Consider the following 17950-nt stretch of genomic DNA (forward strand, 5'->3'; position numbering starts at 1 on the left):
ATGTATGTGTGTGTGTGTGTGTGTGTATACTTTTTTGTTTTTAAGTTACAAGATTGACTACTTTGGGGCATTTACAGCCTTGGTATGATGGCTGTTTACTAATGGCAGGGTCCACATTTGTCGTGATCACCAGTCCTGTTTTTATTGCTAGTACGTGTCTAATCTCAGCACATGGTGAAAAGGGCCCAGTGAGTCTGTGAATTAAAAAGGGAGCTTATTATCTGGTTTGGTCTGGGAACAGCGACTCTGGACAAATGGAATCATCTGCTAAACAAAGATGTTTCCTATCGATGTCACAGATACTAGTCAGCAGTTTCCAAAGATTTAAGACAGAAGAAATACCAACAGCAAAAAGTATTTTAATTTCTCTGGGAACATTTGGGAGGCCGTGCTGAACACCAGCTCTCGGCCCCAACCAGACACACGTAGAAGGTACAAGTTGTTGAACCAGAATCGAATTTTTGGAACAGGAAACCTTGACAATGGCCACGTACTGCCTGTAACTATGAGCACATCCTTGAACCTTAACATCTTCATCTATAAAATGGGAATCATAGTAATTAGAGCCAGTATCTGCCCAGCACTCTCCAGACTATAAAATGCTTCTACATCTGTTCCCTCAGAACAGCTCACAAGGTAGAACACAGCTGGCGTGAGGACAGATGAGAGAATATGTAGGAACACACGCTGACAACTGTAAAGTGCTGTGCACGGAGAATGAGCCCCATCGGGCCATCGCCAACAAGAGCTGACCACCTCCATGAAGCCCAGATGTTTACCTTCTTTCCTTGTCAGGACTTCCACAAGCAGAGTGTCGGGTGTTTAATAATAAGAAAGAAAAACGCAGCATCTGGTATTTTGGCCTTTCCAGCTGTTTGGAATCTGGATAAACGGGACTCTGCCATAAACAGATCGTGATTCTTATTGTAAATGATGATAATGTTAGTCCATAACGTTGCACCATCCCCAATGCCTCCTGACTCCCGATCTGGAAACACAGGAGGACCCCAACATTTATGGATAAGCTGCCGGATGCAAGAGCTCGCTCCCTTCCTCAGCTTCGGGTTTGTCCAAGACAGAAGGCAGATCGTCTGAAACCTGATTCCAGACCGAGCAATAGCGTCTTCTCTCCCGTCACTGCGCAGCAATGGCCACACCAGCCCTGAAGCCGGGCTGCTCTCAGCTTCCCGGGCTGCAGCATCAGTGAATGCTCTTCACATTCAACATTTTAAAAACCAAACCTTGCTCCCCGCTTGCTCTACCCCCTTTATCTCAAGTATTCCTGACTGCAGCATGGTTCCCAGCATGAATTAATAAAAGAAACCCATTCTTCCTTTTTTATAAAGCATCCTTACAACCATTGTTTCCTTTACCCTGGGAGGTAAGTAGTATGATTGCTCGTGCAAATAAAAAGCCAGAGGCTGAGAACGGTACACACATTACAGGAGTAATACCCCACATAATCAGGCACTGAAGCAGCCCTTTCACACTCTATCACTGATGCTCTCATCAGTCTTTCAAAGTAAGTCTCCCGGTAGATTTATAAACGAAGAAACCAAGGCTCAGAGAGTGAAATAACTTCCCCCGAGGTCCCACAGATCATCGGCCGCAGGGTCTTACAACTTCCAACACAGTCAATAAATATTTTGCAATTGGTATTTCTATCTGTCTGTTTCCAATAAGCCTCAGACTTGGAGCTAAACGACAAACATTGAAAGGGTTACGTGGTCTAGGGAATATTTTGGTGGGAATAAGGGCAGTAACAAGGTGTTGTTTCCTTATAGCACTTTTAAGACAGCTACCACAGTTCTGCTTTTGTCTCAGGCCACTGGGTGACTTGACTGTGAAGAAGAACTTGCCCAGAGGGACAGAAGCCAGATCAGAAAACTCTTGAAACCTCTTCAAGCCCAGGTCCATGAGCAATGGGTTGGCTAGAGATCCCCAATCAGACCTGCTGGGTGGCCTTTTACAAATTAGACACTACCCCCACCCTCAGGCTTCAGTTTCTTCATCTTTCAAATGGGTGTGATAAATCCTATCCCACCAGCCTCACTGCAGGCTGTGAGGTAAACAGCCTCTTACAAAAAGCTTAACCAGAATGACCATCTTAAGGTACAAAGAAAGAGGTTCTTCCTCCCATCCCTTTATCTTCCTCTGTCTAAATACCATCCTGATTAAAAGATCTCATGTTTTAGACATTGCGGAGAAAGTGGTTATAGATAAAAATAACTGGGGTTTGGGAAAATAGAAGTAGGAAGATCATACACGAGGATCCAGATGAAAGGTGTCTAAGCACAGCTGGGAACAAAGGCTATGTCTGGGAAAGCCAATCACCAGGTCTGTGGCACCGCAATGTTCACAAGACAGCTACGAGCTTTTTAGACACAAAACGCTGTAAGAGGGTATTCCTTTAAGTGAGGATTGTGTATGGAGAGGGGCAAACCCGGGAGCTCAGGGCAGCAAATATTACTCACATCTTGCTGCGTAGCAGTCTTCTCTCCCTAGTAAAAGAGAACTTCATACGTGTGTATTCCAGCAATATTACTCTAAAGGTGGTGTTTCTCTATCTTTCCTCTAAAATATGATCTCTACCTCTTGGAAAAGAGGCTGATGTTTAAAACAACAAGAAATAGTGCTCGCCTACAAAATCACGTGTTTTCATTAAAAAGAAAGAAAAAAACTGTTTATGTTTATTTCATTTGGCCAGTCCCTGAATTGGGAAGTCGGGTATGTTTTCCCCAGGAGCTCTCAGTTCTAAAAGGAAACCACCCTACCTTTTCTAAATTGCTGGGGCTGCTGCTAAAGGATGATGCCTGTAGAGCCATAAAAGAAACTGTTTTTGTCTTCCTTGAGAATCACCTGGAAATAGAACCAACAGGCCCCAAACACCGAAAAAAATGAAACCCCAAAACCTTGGTTTCTCCCAGGGGGAAAAAAAAAGTGTGTGTGTGGGGGGGGGGGGGGGGGGGCACAGAGGCTTAACAATTTCCCTAATTTCTGGTTAATTATCTGTCAGCATGAAACTTATAAATAATGGCTCAGTAATAATTAACTGTGATGAAAAGAACATGCTCATGAGAATCCTGGCGACATCGCTGGTTTTGAACCCATAAATGGTACTGGGGCCTGCACCCTAATGGGTAGAGGAATAGTATTGCAAAGTAACTTTTAACCAAAGACTATGCTTCTGAAGCATCCAGTACAGAAAAACCATTTTTCAAGTCAGAACTTGACTGAGGCTGGATCACAAATTCGTAAAATTTTCCATCAGGAATCCAGAAATCACCAGGTGTAATTAATTTCTTACTTGACAGGTGGGGAAACTGAGGTCCCAAGAGGGGAGGAGTCTTCCTGAAGGCCTCTGGTTTTTGTTATTGAGAGAGATTGGAATATTTCAAAATATGCCTTTAGCGGGTTCAGAGAGATACTCAAGTGGCTACTCACCCTAATTTATGAGATTTTAACAAGTTTCACATAACTTTTATCAGAAACATACAGAAGCAAAATGATGTAATCTGACCTTTCTAGACACACACTTGCCCAAAACAGACTTGACTTTAAATTAGATGCTTCCTAAACAGGCATCGCTTTAGAATGACACACAAGCTAGTCCCAAACAACTAGAGAGAAACTGAAGACCTCTGGAGAAAGTTCCACCAAGTTCTCCGGAGGATTCCTACAAAGGCGTGCGGTGGCGACACTAGGCTGCCCGAATCTCTCCACACCGCGGCCTGGTACATTGGCAGAGACAGACTTACCCTTCCCGGCGGCGGCGACCTTGGACGGACCATAGTCCCGGGGGCTTCGGGGCCGGAGGAGGTCGTGGGCGCGCGGCTGTGGCACGGGCAGCCGGGACAGCAGGTCACGAGGGTCCCCATCCCCGCAGCCGCCACCGCTCACGGTGACCCTAAAGGCCATGTGTGCGTTGAGGCCTGCGGGCCCACCGCAAGGACCCGGGGCGCCGGGGGCCTCCTTCGGCCTCTTTTCTGAGTGCGCTTCGGCCACCTCGCAGTGCATGGCGCCGGGGCAGGGCGCGCCTTTGGGGGTCGCGCCGGACTCCTGGGGAGCAGAAACAGAACAGGAGCGTTAGAAGGAGGGGAGCGGCTCCCTTCTGGTCCCGGGGCCGCGGTTTGGGCGGGTCACCACTCCTCAGTTTATTCCTTACTCAAAACTGGGCTAGCACCATCACACTTACGCTAACCTGGCAAACTCTCCTGACCCCGGGTAAAAGCTCCTTCCTGAGGCGAAAGCGGCCCGCACTTCCTTACCTGGTTAGTCGAAGGTCGCCGCCGCCGGCCGCCACAGCTCATCCCCGAAGCCTCCACGCCCTCCCCCCCAAATCCGCCTCCACCGATTTCAGCCCTCTTTGGACGAATGGGGAAACTGAGGCCTAGAGAGGGGAGAGCGCCTGTGCGGTATTACCCAGTGAGAAAGGGAGTAGGCGGCAACGAGGATTCCCCGGGCAGGGCTCTGGCGAAGCCGCAGAGACTGCTCCAGGTGGGTCGCAGGCTGCGCCTTGGGGGCGCTCTGGGACCAGGTGGCTCGCAAAGGCCGGGAACTGCGCACCCACGGGTCCGAGGCGCAGACCCTCGGAGATTCACCCACGACCACCTAAGCTGCGAAAATGGGAGTCCGAATGGGAGTCCAAGGATGGGCGCTCAATCCGGTGAGGGGAAACCATCACACACGCACGCTCCCACGCGCAGCAGATAAATCGAACCCACCACGCGCTCAAACCCGCACCAAGTCTGTGACGCCAATGCACGCCCACTCCCACGCACATCACACACCCCCTCCAATGCACGTTCGGGGACATGACGTACGCACATACTACTCTCCCATTCACCCGCTCAGACACTCAGCAACACTAGCAGCCGCACTGTTTCACACTCCACAAGCGCGCGCTGGTTCCCCCTCCAGAGAGCCTCGGTCCTTCCATCATCTCTTCTAGAACGCGGGACGGGGGACCCCAAAATCTCCTTTCTCCTTGGCGCTCCCCGCGCCATCCCAAAGTTCCCCAGACTCGAGCGTCGCTGGGACGCCAGCCCCAGACCTTGGTCCCGGGCTCCCGCCCCCTCCCAGCGCCACGGGCCGCGCCCCCTCTCACCTTGCCACCGCCGCAGCAGCTCGCGAGGCGCACGGCTCGCCGCGCCTCCACTGGCGCCCCAGCCCCCGCAGCCGCGGCTGCGGCCGCCGCGTCCTGCGGGGCGGCACCCCGGGGTGGGGGCGGGGCCAATGCTTGCTCGACAGCCAGTCCGGCCACTGGCTCGCTGAGGCCGTCCTGCTGAGGCCAATCGCGGCGCAAGGCGGGGCCTCCTCGCCTGGGGGCCTGGGCGGGGCTGGGCGGAGGGTTTGACAGGCGGTGGCGGCCCAAGCACTCCCCTGCCTGCCGCACTCCCGCCAACGAGTGGGCCAGGCGCTTGAGACGGCGCCGCGGGTGACAGAGGCTGGGCTCTGTCGTTGAGACTGGGCCGGCCTGGGAGGTGGAGTGCACTGGGCGTCAGGAGAGCCGGTTCAACCCGGCTCTGTCCCCGTCTCTCCCAGTGGCTGGGGCAAGGCCCTTCCGCGTCCCTGGTCAATTTTCTTCTCAAATGGGAAGGGTGAAACCTGCTAAGGGGAAGGTAGTAGATGTGAAAGTGCTTTAAAGTTTTCTTCCAACCCGTTCACTTTAGAGCTCGCATAGATTTCACACCGAGTCAGCTTCAAAGTTGGGACCCAAATCCAAGGCTCTCAGACCACTTTTCTTACGTTTCTGTTTTTTATGATGTTTTTCACCGGGAAAAGCCCTGGCTAGAAGACTTCAAACTCCAAGGATAAAAGGCAAACAAAGAAACAGAATCCCAGATTCCGACTAGAAAACATTCCAATTGAATCTGTGAATCTGTCTGGAGGTTGGGCCCCAGCACCTATATTTTTAACCGTTCTCCCAGGAGACCCTTACAGCCCTGGGGCTTGAGACCCAGTCTTCTAAGTTAAGTTGCTCCAGGGCCTGGAACCCGGTTTCCCTGCACTCTGAGCTCTCGTCACAGACAGCTGTGTCTCAGGGCCCTGCCCAATGTATACAAAGAACACTGGACGCAAGAACAAGACTCAGGACAACAGGAAGCTATGGTTCTGTTGCCTTCTCTGAGCCTCAGTTTCCTCCTGTGTAAAACAGGGTTGCTCACTCAGCCCAGCCTATGTGCCAGAGCTATTGGAGGATCCAACCAGGCCTCTGAGATGGTCCCTGCATTTCATCTCAACCTGCCTCATCTGCACTGTTTGCTGGTGACATGAGTGGGCTCCAACGGGCCTATTCGGCTTCGCACTCTTTGAAAGGAGAGGTCTGGTCTCTTTTTGGTCTCAAACTGAAAAATGTATATGGAGCCACTCATCACTACACAACAGGACAGGTCTCACAAGATTCTGCACAGAGTAATAGACCTTAAGCAGCATCCCTGGAATCTTTGAAAATCAGTATTTTAGAATCATAAAGTCCTAAAATCTGATTTCCTATAATTGATTAAATACAGCAGCCTGCAATTAGAGAGCAATAATAGTAGGAAGGACCTGGAGATTCAGATGCACCCCACATGCATCTGAAGGATGTGGGGAGAGGAGAAAGGATGTGACGGGCCCACAGGAGTATGGTGGGTGTGGCAGAGCTGGCACTGGAATCCAGGCTTCCTGACTCTCAATCCAGTGCTCTTCCTCCTCTAATAGGTACCAGTCAAGCTGCCTATAATAGGTACAGGATGTCAACCAATCCTGCCCATTACACACAGGCCAAGGACCAAGGGCTGCATAGGGCATCTCAAAGGTCTTGCCTCTGTCTGGGGATTTAGAGTTGGGGATTGTTGCTACTTTTATGGCAGGAGGGGGAGGGGTAGAAAGGAGCAAGAGTAGTTCACCAATCCCTCCAACTTGCTACCAGGTACTCCTCCCTCCCTGCCCCACACTTCTGAAGGTCCAGTGTTGGCTCATATACTTCAGAGCTTTCTCTATGTTTCCTATGTTAACACTTTTCCCTCTTGTCCATCTTCATATTCCTTCCTAGGAATCATTTAAGTCCTTGTGGATTTAGGCAAATCATAACCTCACCCTGGACCTGTTTCCCCCTCAAAAAGCAAGAAGGTAGAAGATCACTGGCCTTTCTAGTTCTACCCTTCAGTGAGTCTGGGAGCCAAGTCCTCTGCCCTTCCTCCATCACCACACACATACTCACACTTAGTTAGGACTCTGAAAACATTTGCTGAATATGTCAATTAACCAACCAGAATTGCAGGCAAAGGGCTCCACATTTCCAAGATACAGCAATGGCTCATTCAGTTATTCCTCACTGAGCACCTACCCAGAGCTGGGATACGGAGATCCTGCCTTCCGCCTTTTAGCACACGGCTCCACTCTCTCAGACAGATGGGTTTGTAAAGCCTGGCAAAGCAATGAGAAGGTTAACCTGCTCAATAAAATGGGCTTCTTAAACGCTGTATATGGCAGGACCCCTTTGGAGATACATACTACATACATTGTGTTTGCCTAGAAGGAAACACAGGAAAGTGTTAACAGTAGTTAAGGGAATGGGGGACTAGGGGGAGGCCTGTACTTTTCATTTTATACCTTTCTGAACTATTTGTATTTTCAAACTATATATATATATTATCCTCCTTCCTTTCAACAGGGGTTATTTAAGTAGTAGGATTATGGGCTGTATTTTTTTTCCTTAGACTTTTGCTATTAAAATAAAAGTCACTAATATTTTAATTGTCAAGAACAAAACAAAGCAAAACAAATAAAACCCACTCCTCCCTTTAGCAGACCAGACAGTAATATGTGCTTTTTAACACTAACTCATGTTCCAGTTCAAACTTTCTTTTGTCCTCCAGTCCCATGTACAGTCTGCCTACTGTATGTCTCCATCTGGTTCCATCTGCAAAAGCAAACATCATGTTTTCTTCTCCAACTTTGCTTCTCATTCTGATGTCCCCATATGGGTGAATGGCCCCATAGCCAAGTCCCCAAGTCAGAAATCTGAGAGTCATCCAAGGCCCCTCCTCTCCCCATACTCCCATATCTGATTTGCCATAAGTCCACCTATCGATCCCCCACTCTTTATCCTCTACATTTCTTCCCAACTCTTCTTCCTGCTTCCAGTTTCATCCTATTCCCTATCATCCACTTTCCATACTGATCTCCCTATCAATCTCTGAAACATAGACTTGACACTGTCACTTCCCTGTTTAAGCCACTAATCATTAACAGATCCCAATGGCCATTTAGATAGTCAAAGCATTTTCTCACCCTACTACTTATCCCTGTCCTATGTTCCAAGCACCCTAGAATATTTTTCATCTCCTAGAACCCAGAACTTGTATTCATGCCTTCACAGCTTTATATGATGTTTCCTATAGTAACACTTTTCCCTCTTTTTCATTTTCATGCTCCTTCCTATGAATCATTTAATACCTAGCTCAAGTGTCACTTTTTCCCAGAAGCCTTCCCTGAATCCTCTGGCTAGAATTATTTTCTTCTTGCACACTCACACTCTCACAGTAATCTCTGTCTCATCCATGTGGAAAATCCCATGGAAACTACACCCCCGCCACCCCCCCAAAAAAAGCTCCTAGAACTAATAAGTGAATTTATTGAGATTGCAGGATGTATATTTAAAAAAATTGATTGTATTTATATATACTAGCAATAAACTATTAGAAATTTAAAGTACCACTTATAATTGCACTTAAAATGATATAGTTAGATATAAATCTGACAAATATGTGTAGAATCTATATGTTGAAAACCTCAACTCTAATGAGAGAAATCAAAGAAGATCTAAATAAATGAAGAGTTGTATCATGTTTATAAGATTCAATATTTTTAAGTTGTCAATTCTCCCCAAATTAATCTATAAATTCAATACAACTTCAATCAAAATCTCAGCAACATTTTTCAATAGAAACCAACAAGCTGATTCTAAAATGTATTTGAAAAGGTAAAGGAACTAGAATAGCCAAAACAGTTTTGAAAAAGAAAATGTTAGAGGACTCACTACCTGATTTGAAAACTCACTGTAAAGCTATAGTAATCAAGACAGTGTGGTATTGGCAAAAGAATATACACATAGATCAATAGAATAGAATATTCCACATTCTATGGAAACCCACCTATGGCCAATAGACTTTGTCAAAGGTACAAAAGCAATCCAGTGGAGAAAGGATAGTCTTTTAACAAGCAGTACTAGAACAGCTGCACATACATATGCAAAAAAACCCGAACTTTGACCGGTATTTCACACACTATACAAAAATTAACTCAAAATGGCTCAAAATGCAAAGCTACAACTTCTAGAAAAAAGCTTAAAAGAAAATTTTGTGACTTTGGGTTAGATAAACAGAAAATAGATATGATGCCAAATGCACAATCCATAAAAGAAAAAATTGTTAAATTGGACTTAATCAAAAATTAAAAAATTTTGCTCTGTAAAAGACACTGACTGCACATTTCATGGACGGTGTAGGTGTCTGACCACTGCACTGTACACCTGAAGCTGAAGCTGAATAATAATGAATGTCAACTATAAGTTAATATATATATATAGTCACAGGATGTGGAGTACAGCATAGGGAATAGAGTCAGCGGAACTGTAACAGTTATATATGATGTCAGTGGGGTAGTAGATTGGGGAGAGGGGTTATCACTTTGTGAGGGGTGTAAATGTCTAACTATTACATTGTTTTGTACACCTGAAACTAAAAAAAGACACTGACAAGAGTATGAAAAAACTGGGAGAAAATATTTGCAAATCATATATCCAACAAGTGACTTTATTCAGAATACATAAAGAATTCTTACAACTTAATACAAAGAAAACAACCAAAGTTTTTAAATGAGCAAAAGATTTGGACAGATACTTCACCAAAGAAAATATGCAGATGAAAAATAAGCACATGAAAAGATGCTCAGCATCATTAGTCAGTAGGGAATTAAATTTTAAGCACATTGAGATCACTACACACCAATTAGAATGGTTAAATTTAAAAAAATAAAAAACTTGCGATACCAAATGCTGGTAAGGATGTGGAACAACTGGAACTCTCAAACATTGCTGATAGAAATGCAAAAAGGTACAACTACTTTGGAAACGAGTTTGATACTTTCTTATAAAGTTAAACATAATACTTACCATACAAAATACTTACCATACAACCCATATAAGCCAGCAATCCATTCACTGCCAGGAGTTACACAAGTGAAATGAAAACCTATGTTTACACAGAAACCTGTACATGAAGATTTTTAGGAACTTTCTTTGTAATCTTCAAAAACTGGAAACTAAAAGTCCCTTAACTGGAGAATAGATAAACTGTGGTAAATCCACAGAATGGAATACTACTCAGCAAGAATACCAACTTAACTATTGCTAAACATAACAACATGGATGAATCAAATGAATTACGGTAAGTAAAACAAGCCAGACTCAAAAGACTACATACTGTATGATTCCAATGATGTAACATTCTGGAAAAGGCAAAATTATAGGGAACAGATCAATAGTTGTCAGGAGTTAAGGATTAGAAACTATTTGACTACAAAAGAATGAGGGAATTTGGGGGATGAAGGGACCGTGGCAGAGCTGCTCTCTTGACTGTGGTGGTGTTTATGTGACTCTACGCATTTGTCAAAACTAGTAGATCTGTACACTGTGAATTTTATTGTACGTAAATTTAAAGAAACAAAAGAGTCAAGTTGATGATTTTTAACATTAGAGTCCTTTCTGAATGAAGCTTCAGGTGAATAAGACACATTCTAGACATAGAAACTGCTAAATGGTTTGGGAAGCCAAGTTCTACTAAACTCACTTCCTCCAGCTCTCCTCCTTTCTTCCTTCCTCATCCCGTGTTTTCTCTTACCTGACTGATGACACCACCAAGTTGGGATCCTAGGGATTATCCTAAGTCCTCTTCTCTCCTTCTGCCCACATTCAGACTCCTAGGCCTGTGATTCCTACCTGAGTACCTTCTGTAAGTGCTCCTTCTCTCCATCTCCCCCATCAGGCCTCATCTCTAACCTGAATCACCAGACCATCAACTGAGCACCTGCCCTATCCCAGGCACTGCCCCGAGGAGCCAGAGAGGCATGGAGCTTCTGACTGCTGGTGGACACAAAGTATTCAGCTCATCATATAAATGAATGCAGACTTACAAACAAGGAAAAGGCCCTGAAAGAGAAATGTTCCATGCTATGAGAAGACATGACGTGGGGAGGGGGTCAGAGGCTTGACAGACTCTAAAAGGATCAAAGAAGTCTTCCCTGAGGAGGGAAGACTGATTAAACTCGAATGTAAAAGGATAAGAAGTTACTCGTTGTAGATTTCAGGACGAGCATTCCAGCAGATGGAGGAGCCAAAGTCCTGAAACGATGGGAACTGAGATCCCTTCCAAGCAGCCAATGAAGGGCAGTGTGATTGGAGCCACAGGGCGACGGGCGGGAAGGCACCAGATGCGACTGGGGAAGGGAGGGCTGGGTCCGAAATCAGTGAAGAACTGTAGGTTGGAGACTGATGCGATCAGGTCAGTTCTGAAAATATTCAAGCTGTTGTGTGGAAGACAGATTGAGAAAGGGGCAAGTGTAGATGCTGGAAGAACAGTCAGGAGAAGAGGCTGGAATGCAATACATTTGAAAAGCCTGGGTGATGGGAGTGAAAGAAAAGGAGAGGATGGATGTCTGGAAGAACAGCAGTTTTCGAGTTTGGAACTTGCACTGGGTGGCCCAAGGCACTCATACTTAATGGTGGTTTCTGGAAGCAGCGATGCCACAATTACCACGCCACTAAGTGATACCCCTTCCCCATTCTCATTACTATGCAACTGCTTTTCCATAAACATGTTAGTTGTTTTGCGGCACATCACTGCATTTGTAGGGAAACAGAATAGGACTTAATATAAAATGCACAGCAAATGCTGCTAATGAGGACAGTGATTCGACAGCTTGAAAAGTTATGAGGGCCAATACTGATTATCCATATAGGAGACGGGGCCAGCTATTTGTGGAAGCGCAGAGTACCAGGCCCTGCGGCAGTCTCTTTTACATAAATTACTGCAGATGACAGGACATACATACATTCCGTACAGACAACACCCCTATGAAGAGGGCAGTGTTGTCTCCTCTGAGGAGACAGACGGGGAAAATGAGACCCAAATAGGTTAAGGGACTTGCCCAAGGTCTCAGGTAGCCAAGTAACAGATTCAGGGTTCAGTTTTAGGTCTACTAGATCCTAACTACCACGATCTTTCAGTTGTGCCACGGTACCTCCTCTACAGTTGAATTGGAACTGTCGCCTGATCGTCCTTCTCTTTCATCCAGAATGCCTTTGTAGCTGACAACTCCCACCTGGACCCACCCAGACCTGCAAGGCTAACCTCAGATGGCATTTCTCCACATCGCATGCATGCCCCCCCCAATCAAGCACACAATGCTCCCGTCAGAGCACTTATTTTCCGCATCCTTATACACCTACTTGTGTACTTATGGTACTCCCAATTGCACACCCACTGAAGCCATAGACTTTCATGCGTATGTATGCGAAATAAGCAGCAGTGGGTGGTTTTGAACACAAGTACTCCATTTTTCAAATAGGCCCAAAGTTGGTAATTGAGGCTACAGCAAATATATACATGGAGTAAGGAGTGGGATAGTTTATTACTCATATTTTTACTTAAATTTTTTATTATAAAATAAATATCAGGTTTATCCAGCATATACTAGTTTTATGTAATTCATACGCTTCTTTTCAAGCATGTGTTAAAATCATCCATACCGATATGCAGAAAGCATTCTGAAAAATAGAAGAATGGAATTGTATTCATGAATAAGTTTGAAACGAATCTTTCAATTACAAAATTCAATTTTAAGACATTTGATAGACATCTTCTTGCATAATCTTCTCTTCAAGACTTACCTCTTTTATGAAAACTATACTTACCTTATTATACGACAAATTCAAAGACTCATGCAATGTTACAGTTAGAAGGGAACTTAAAAATCATTCAGTCCAATTCTTTTATTTTGCAGTTGAAATAGAGGTTTAGGTGATGGAATCTTAGCTCAAAGTCACAAAGCTAAATAGTGCCAGAGATAAGATTAGAACTCATTTTTTCCAAAATCAAACTCCAAACTCTAGAGGAGAAACTATTGGCAGACTACTTTAACATTCATTCAGAGCCCCAGTAATAGTACCTCAATTTTTTTTAGGGGTTACACACAACATCTAAAAGACATTTCCCAGACTCCCTTGCAGGTAGATGTGGTCATATGACTTCAGCCAATGAGACGCCAGAGTTAAGTGTGTGGACTTTTAGGAAGTCTCCTTAAAAGGGAAGGTATACACCATTCTCCCTTCTCTTCTTCCTACCTGTTGCCTGGGATTGAGATATGGTGGCTGCAGTTCTAGCAGCCACCTGGGACCAGGCTGAGGACCACACCTTGGGGCGAAGGAGAGAGCGAGAACGAGCCTGAATCCCTGAGAACCTTCCTGAGAATTGCTGGCAGAATGGTTGTGGGTTATGAAAGAAAACAAGTCATTAATATTGACTCCAAGGTTTTTGGCCTGAGCAGTTGGTAGAATGCAATTGCCATTTCCTGAGATGGGAGAGGAATGGTTTTACAGGGGGGCAAGTAAGATGCGTTAGTTAAGTTTGGCTACATATAACTGAAAAACTCAAAATAATGATGGCTTAAATATCATAGGAATTTATTTTTCACATAAAAGAAGATCCAGAAATAGGCTGTCTCTTCCTTCCCTGTAGCTCCAGACCTGTTTCTCCTCGTTTTCACCACTGTCACTCTGGTTCCTCTCTCACTTGGTTGACAGCAGTGGCCTCCTAACGAGCCTCACCGCCTTCATTCTTACCTGCCACTCCGTCTCCTCAGCCTATTTTCCAAAGGACAGCCAGACTTCATTTTATAAAACATAAGTGGGTCAATGTTACTCCTTTGCTAGAACTTTCCAATGGCTGCCTCTGACTCGAGTAAGAGCAAAGTCCTTATTGTAGCCTCCCAGGCCTGACAGATCTGGTCTTCTCCCGTGTCTCTGACCCCGCCTTCTACTCTTCCCCTCACCTGCTGTGCTCAGCATCCGGCCCTCTTTACTATCCCTTGAACTTATCAGTCATGTTCTTAGTCTCAGGATCCTTCTGCCTCTTGGAACTCTTCCCCCAGATACCCCCTTATGCTCTCTCTTACCTCACTCAGGCCTCTGGCTAAACATCACTTTATCAGGAAGGCCTTCTCTGACCAGGTACCGAAAATAGAATCCCACCCTACTTTGTCCTTGTTCTTGAGGATACTCACCACCACATGAACACTTATATTCATTGTCCATCTCCCCTCCCTACAGCCTTCGCTTTGCTACTCTGAGCTACGCGCTATCCCTGTGAAAGCTTGTTAAATATTTGCTGACAAAAATAAGCCAGCTTCATCTATTAGTTAAGACGATATAAAAGGTTAATGCTGTTTTCTGTTCTAATAATATAGTTAATAGCAACCACACATTAAAAAATTTGAAGTAATAATAGTAGTATGTCAGGCCAATTTGTAAGACTGACTCCAGAACCAAATATCCTTTTATAGCAGCCCAAAAGATACAAGGCCTTTCTTACTGGTATCACATGACCTCTTCAGTGAGAACAGGGGGTCAAATTGACCACTCATTATCTGGTGATGAACGCAGTTGTCCTCTTCTAACTCTCCAGCTTTATGGAAAATCCTGGTGATTTATTCATACATGAATAAATAAAAGTCCACTAAAACAGATTTATCTTTTCATTCAGTCTATTTCTTTTCAAAGTTAGGAAGTTTTCCGTTGGGCTTGTAAAATGAAGTAAGAAATCTTTTTAGTAAACTTTACTCACTAAACAGGTTCGTCAGCTTGAGACATTTTTGGAGACACTATATTACTAATATTTGTTTTCATGTGGAGAAGGAGGCCTGACAGAACATCACAGTTCCTATTTTCAAAGGAGACTAAGAAGTAAAGTCTACCTTCTTCATGAAAATAAGCTGAAATTTGCAGAGGAAAAAACAGCAAGCTATTTCTAAGGTTTTGCTTCAAAAATACAGACTCCCCTCATACATTCTTGGTGATTGTTGCTTCAAGCTGCTAATATATTCCTTCTCTGAGAAAACAAAGTACAACTCCCAAGAAAATTAAGATCCTCGCTTTGAAGACAGATCTCCCTGCCATTCAGATAGAATCTGAATCCCATCTCCACTAGATGTGTGCCTTGGGGTGAATTAGCGCACTTCTCCTGCCTCAGGCTCCTCTTCTGGAAAACTGAGGTAAACTTCACAACAACCCTGGAAGATAAATGGCTATTAAAGAGAAAGCGTGTAGAGAGAGAGTGGTGCACAAGGTCCAGCACCTAGTAGGTGCTCACTAAATGGTAGCAGTTATTCCTCTCATAAGCAATGATCTCCAGAAACCCACTCAAGTCATCAGCACTTTTAAATGTAATATTTAAAAACAACTGATTTTTTAAAGAACATCTGAAAAGACAGAAAGTATGAATAAAAAGTCTCCCACCAGGGTGATGAATAAAACCTCCCCAAAAGAGAAGTGGTGTGGACTGTAGACAATTTTTCCTCAAACAACTTTGAAATAGTGACCTCTGCTGGCTCGTGGAAAACATGAGCTTTCCAACCAATGCTTCATGATGGAGCAAGGGTTGAGTCAGCCAGGCTTGGTCCCTGTCCCTGGAACAAAAACCAGGTGTTGCATTACAAGGGACAGAAATCGTCACAAGGGTTACCACAATGTAATTGGGATGTTAACAAAATTAAAGGCCGGCCTTTCCATTTGCTCATCCGCCCAGAAGATTCTTTTTTTTTCAAACCCCGTGGTCTCCTATTTTTAAAATGTTATAATTGCATGCAAATGTTACAGCCGAAAAACAACACAAGGGGCATTAAAAATCAATCTTCCATGTAAGCCTCAGATTTTCCAGCATGAAGATCCAAAAGCAGAAGTGGTGACAAATGTGTAGAAAACAGAGTGAAAAAGTCAGAATGCATCATTAAGAATATTACAACAAAAGGAGGGAAAAAAATCTTTGGGAACACATGTCTGATTCAGCTGGGGTAAACGGCCAACTACAAAGAAGGCTTTAAAAAACTCTGCAAACTTCTTACAGATCTGACCCAGAAATCCCATTAGGAAGCAGTCACGACCCTTTTCTTCAGGCAGAAATATGCTTGATGGAAAAGGCAGCTCAAGAGTCCATTGGCTGGGATGTTTAGACATGAAACACATTCCCACCTCTTAAAGGTGTGAAGTAAAACAGAGGTTGCAAACTGACAGCCATAGGGCTGTGTAGTTTGGTTTGGCACTCACTGTATTTTTTTTTAATTAATTAGTTTCCAACTCTTAAAAAATGGAGATTTCACGTCAAAATCTGAATTTCTGCCTCCTTATAAACAAATGGGGAGATAGACATACCAGGCAAGTATTCTCCCACAGCAACAATCAACAATCAACGAGGGCCAAACAGCAGCGGCAGTCACCGGGGCACATGCTCTCCAGTTTCCCAGGCTCCCCATTCTCCATACTTGGGTCTCACTCATCGTATCACCTGCCTGGCTTTTGTAAACACTTGAGTTTGAGACCGTGGGTTTCTAACAACCCTAAGGCACTGAAGTACATTCAGTTCAAACAAGTATCAACCGTGTGTGAGGTACTTTAACAGGCACTGGGGATATAAAAAATATGATCCCTGAACTCCAAGAGCTCATAGATCACTGTTTCCAGTGAGAGCACGTAAACTGGCAATTATAATACATTACGACATGTGCATTGAAAAGGTATAAAAGTGGTAATGACTCGTGAGTAAACTCACTGTCTAGCTTTTTGAGATGATTGTCAGCTCACTGATGTTCAGCCTTTTCTTCTTTCCTAATATATACATTTAAGTGTATAAATCTCCCTAAGCTTGGCATTTGCTGTATCTCACAAGTTTCCACATTTTTATTATCACTCCTTTAAAAACATTTTTCTCATTCCGACCTACGTGATGTCTTCTTTGGCCTGTGGACAATTTAAAAATGTATTTCTAATTTCCAAATATACGGAATGCTCTAATTGTCATTTTTAATTGATCTTTACCTTAGTTGCCTTACAAACATACTCTCAACGACTTGACTCCTTTGAAATTTGTTGAGACTGCTTTATAGGCCAACATAGGGCCCGATTTGTAACTGTTCGATGTGAACTTGAAGAGAATGCATGTTCTTCCGTTGGTCGGCGCAGTGTTCGTCTCCACTCAGGTCACGTTTGCTGATCGTGTCATCCAAATAGTCTACATCCTTAGTGATTTCTACAATCTGCTTGTTCTATCAGCTGCTGAGAGAGATATGTCAAATATCGTTCTAACTGTGGATGTCTATTTCTCCTTGTAAGTGGCTCTGTCTGTTTTTGCTGCAATGTATTTTATTAAGGTATAACATTCATCAAGTACATACATCTGACATAAATAGTTTGACGCATTTTTATATGTATATGCCCACATAATCCAAATCAAGATTTAGAACCTTTCCAGCACCTCTGGTTTCCTCGTGCCCTTCTAAATCAACATGCTGCTCCTCTCTCCATGACCACTATTCTGACTGAGGGGGACAATATTGTTACCTATTCCTGACATGCATATAAATGCCATAATACAGTATATATTCCTTTGTGTCTGGCTTCTTTTGCTTAATATTATATCTCTGCACTTCATTCATATTGTTTCACGTAACAGTTCATTCTTTTGATTGCTATTTAAAATTACACTGTAGAAGTATAACATGATTTATCCATTCTATTGATGGACATTTGAATTGTCTCCAATTTGGGAGCTACTGTGAAAAATCTTGCTACAAGCATCTTGTAAACATGACTGTCGGTGGACATATGCACTCATTTCTCTTGGGCAGAGACCATTTA

At 44.1% G+C, this 17950-nt stretch overlaps 1 protein-coding gene across 2 annotated transcripts in view; it reads right to left on the reverse strand.

The window, feature by feature from the left end:
• GLIS1 (GLIS family zinc finger 1) overlaps positions 1-5192 on the reverse strand; it is a 215025-nt gene extending 209833 nt beyond the window's left edge. For both annotated transcript variants that reach the window (XM_033114807.1, XM_033114808.1), the window contains exons 1-2: positions 5108-5192; positions 3759-4059 (exon numbers count right to left, since the gene is read on the reverse strand). In XM_033114807.1, coding sequence (XP_032970698.1) covers positions 3759-4017 — 259 coding nt within the window. In that variant the 5' untranslated portion in view covers positions 4018-4059; positions 5108-5192. The remainder of the gene's footprint in view (positions 1-3758; positions 4060-5107) is intronic.
• Positions 5193-17950: the final 12758 nt, after the last annotated feature.

Source organism: Rhinolophus ferrumequinum, chromosome 9, assembly GCF_004115265.2.
Source record: "Rhinolophus ferrumequinum isolate MPI-CBG mRhiFer1 chromosome 9, mRhiFer1_v1.p, whole genome shotgun sequence".
Taxonomy (NCBI): Eukaryota; Metazoa; Chordata; class Mammalia; order Chiroptera; family Rhinolophidae; genus Rhinolophus; species Rhinolophus ferrumequinum.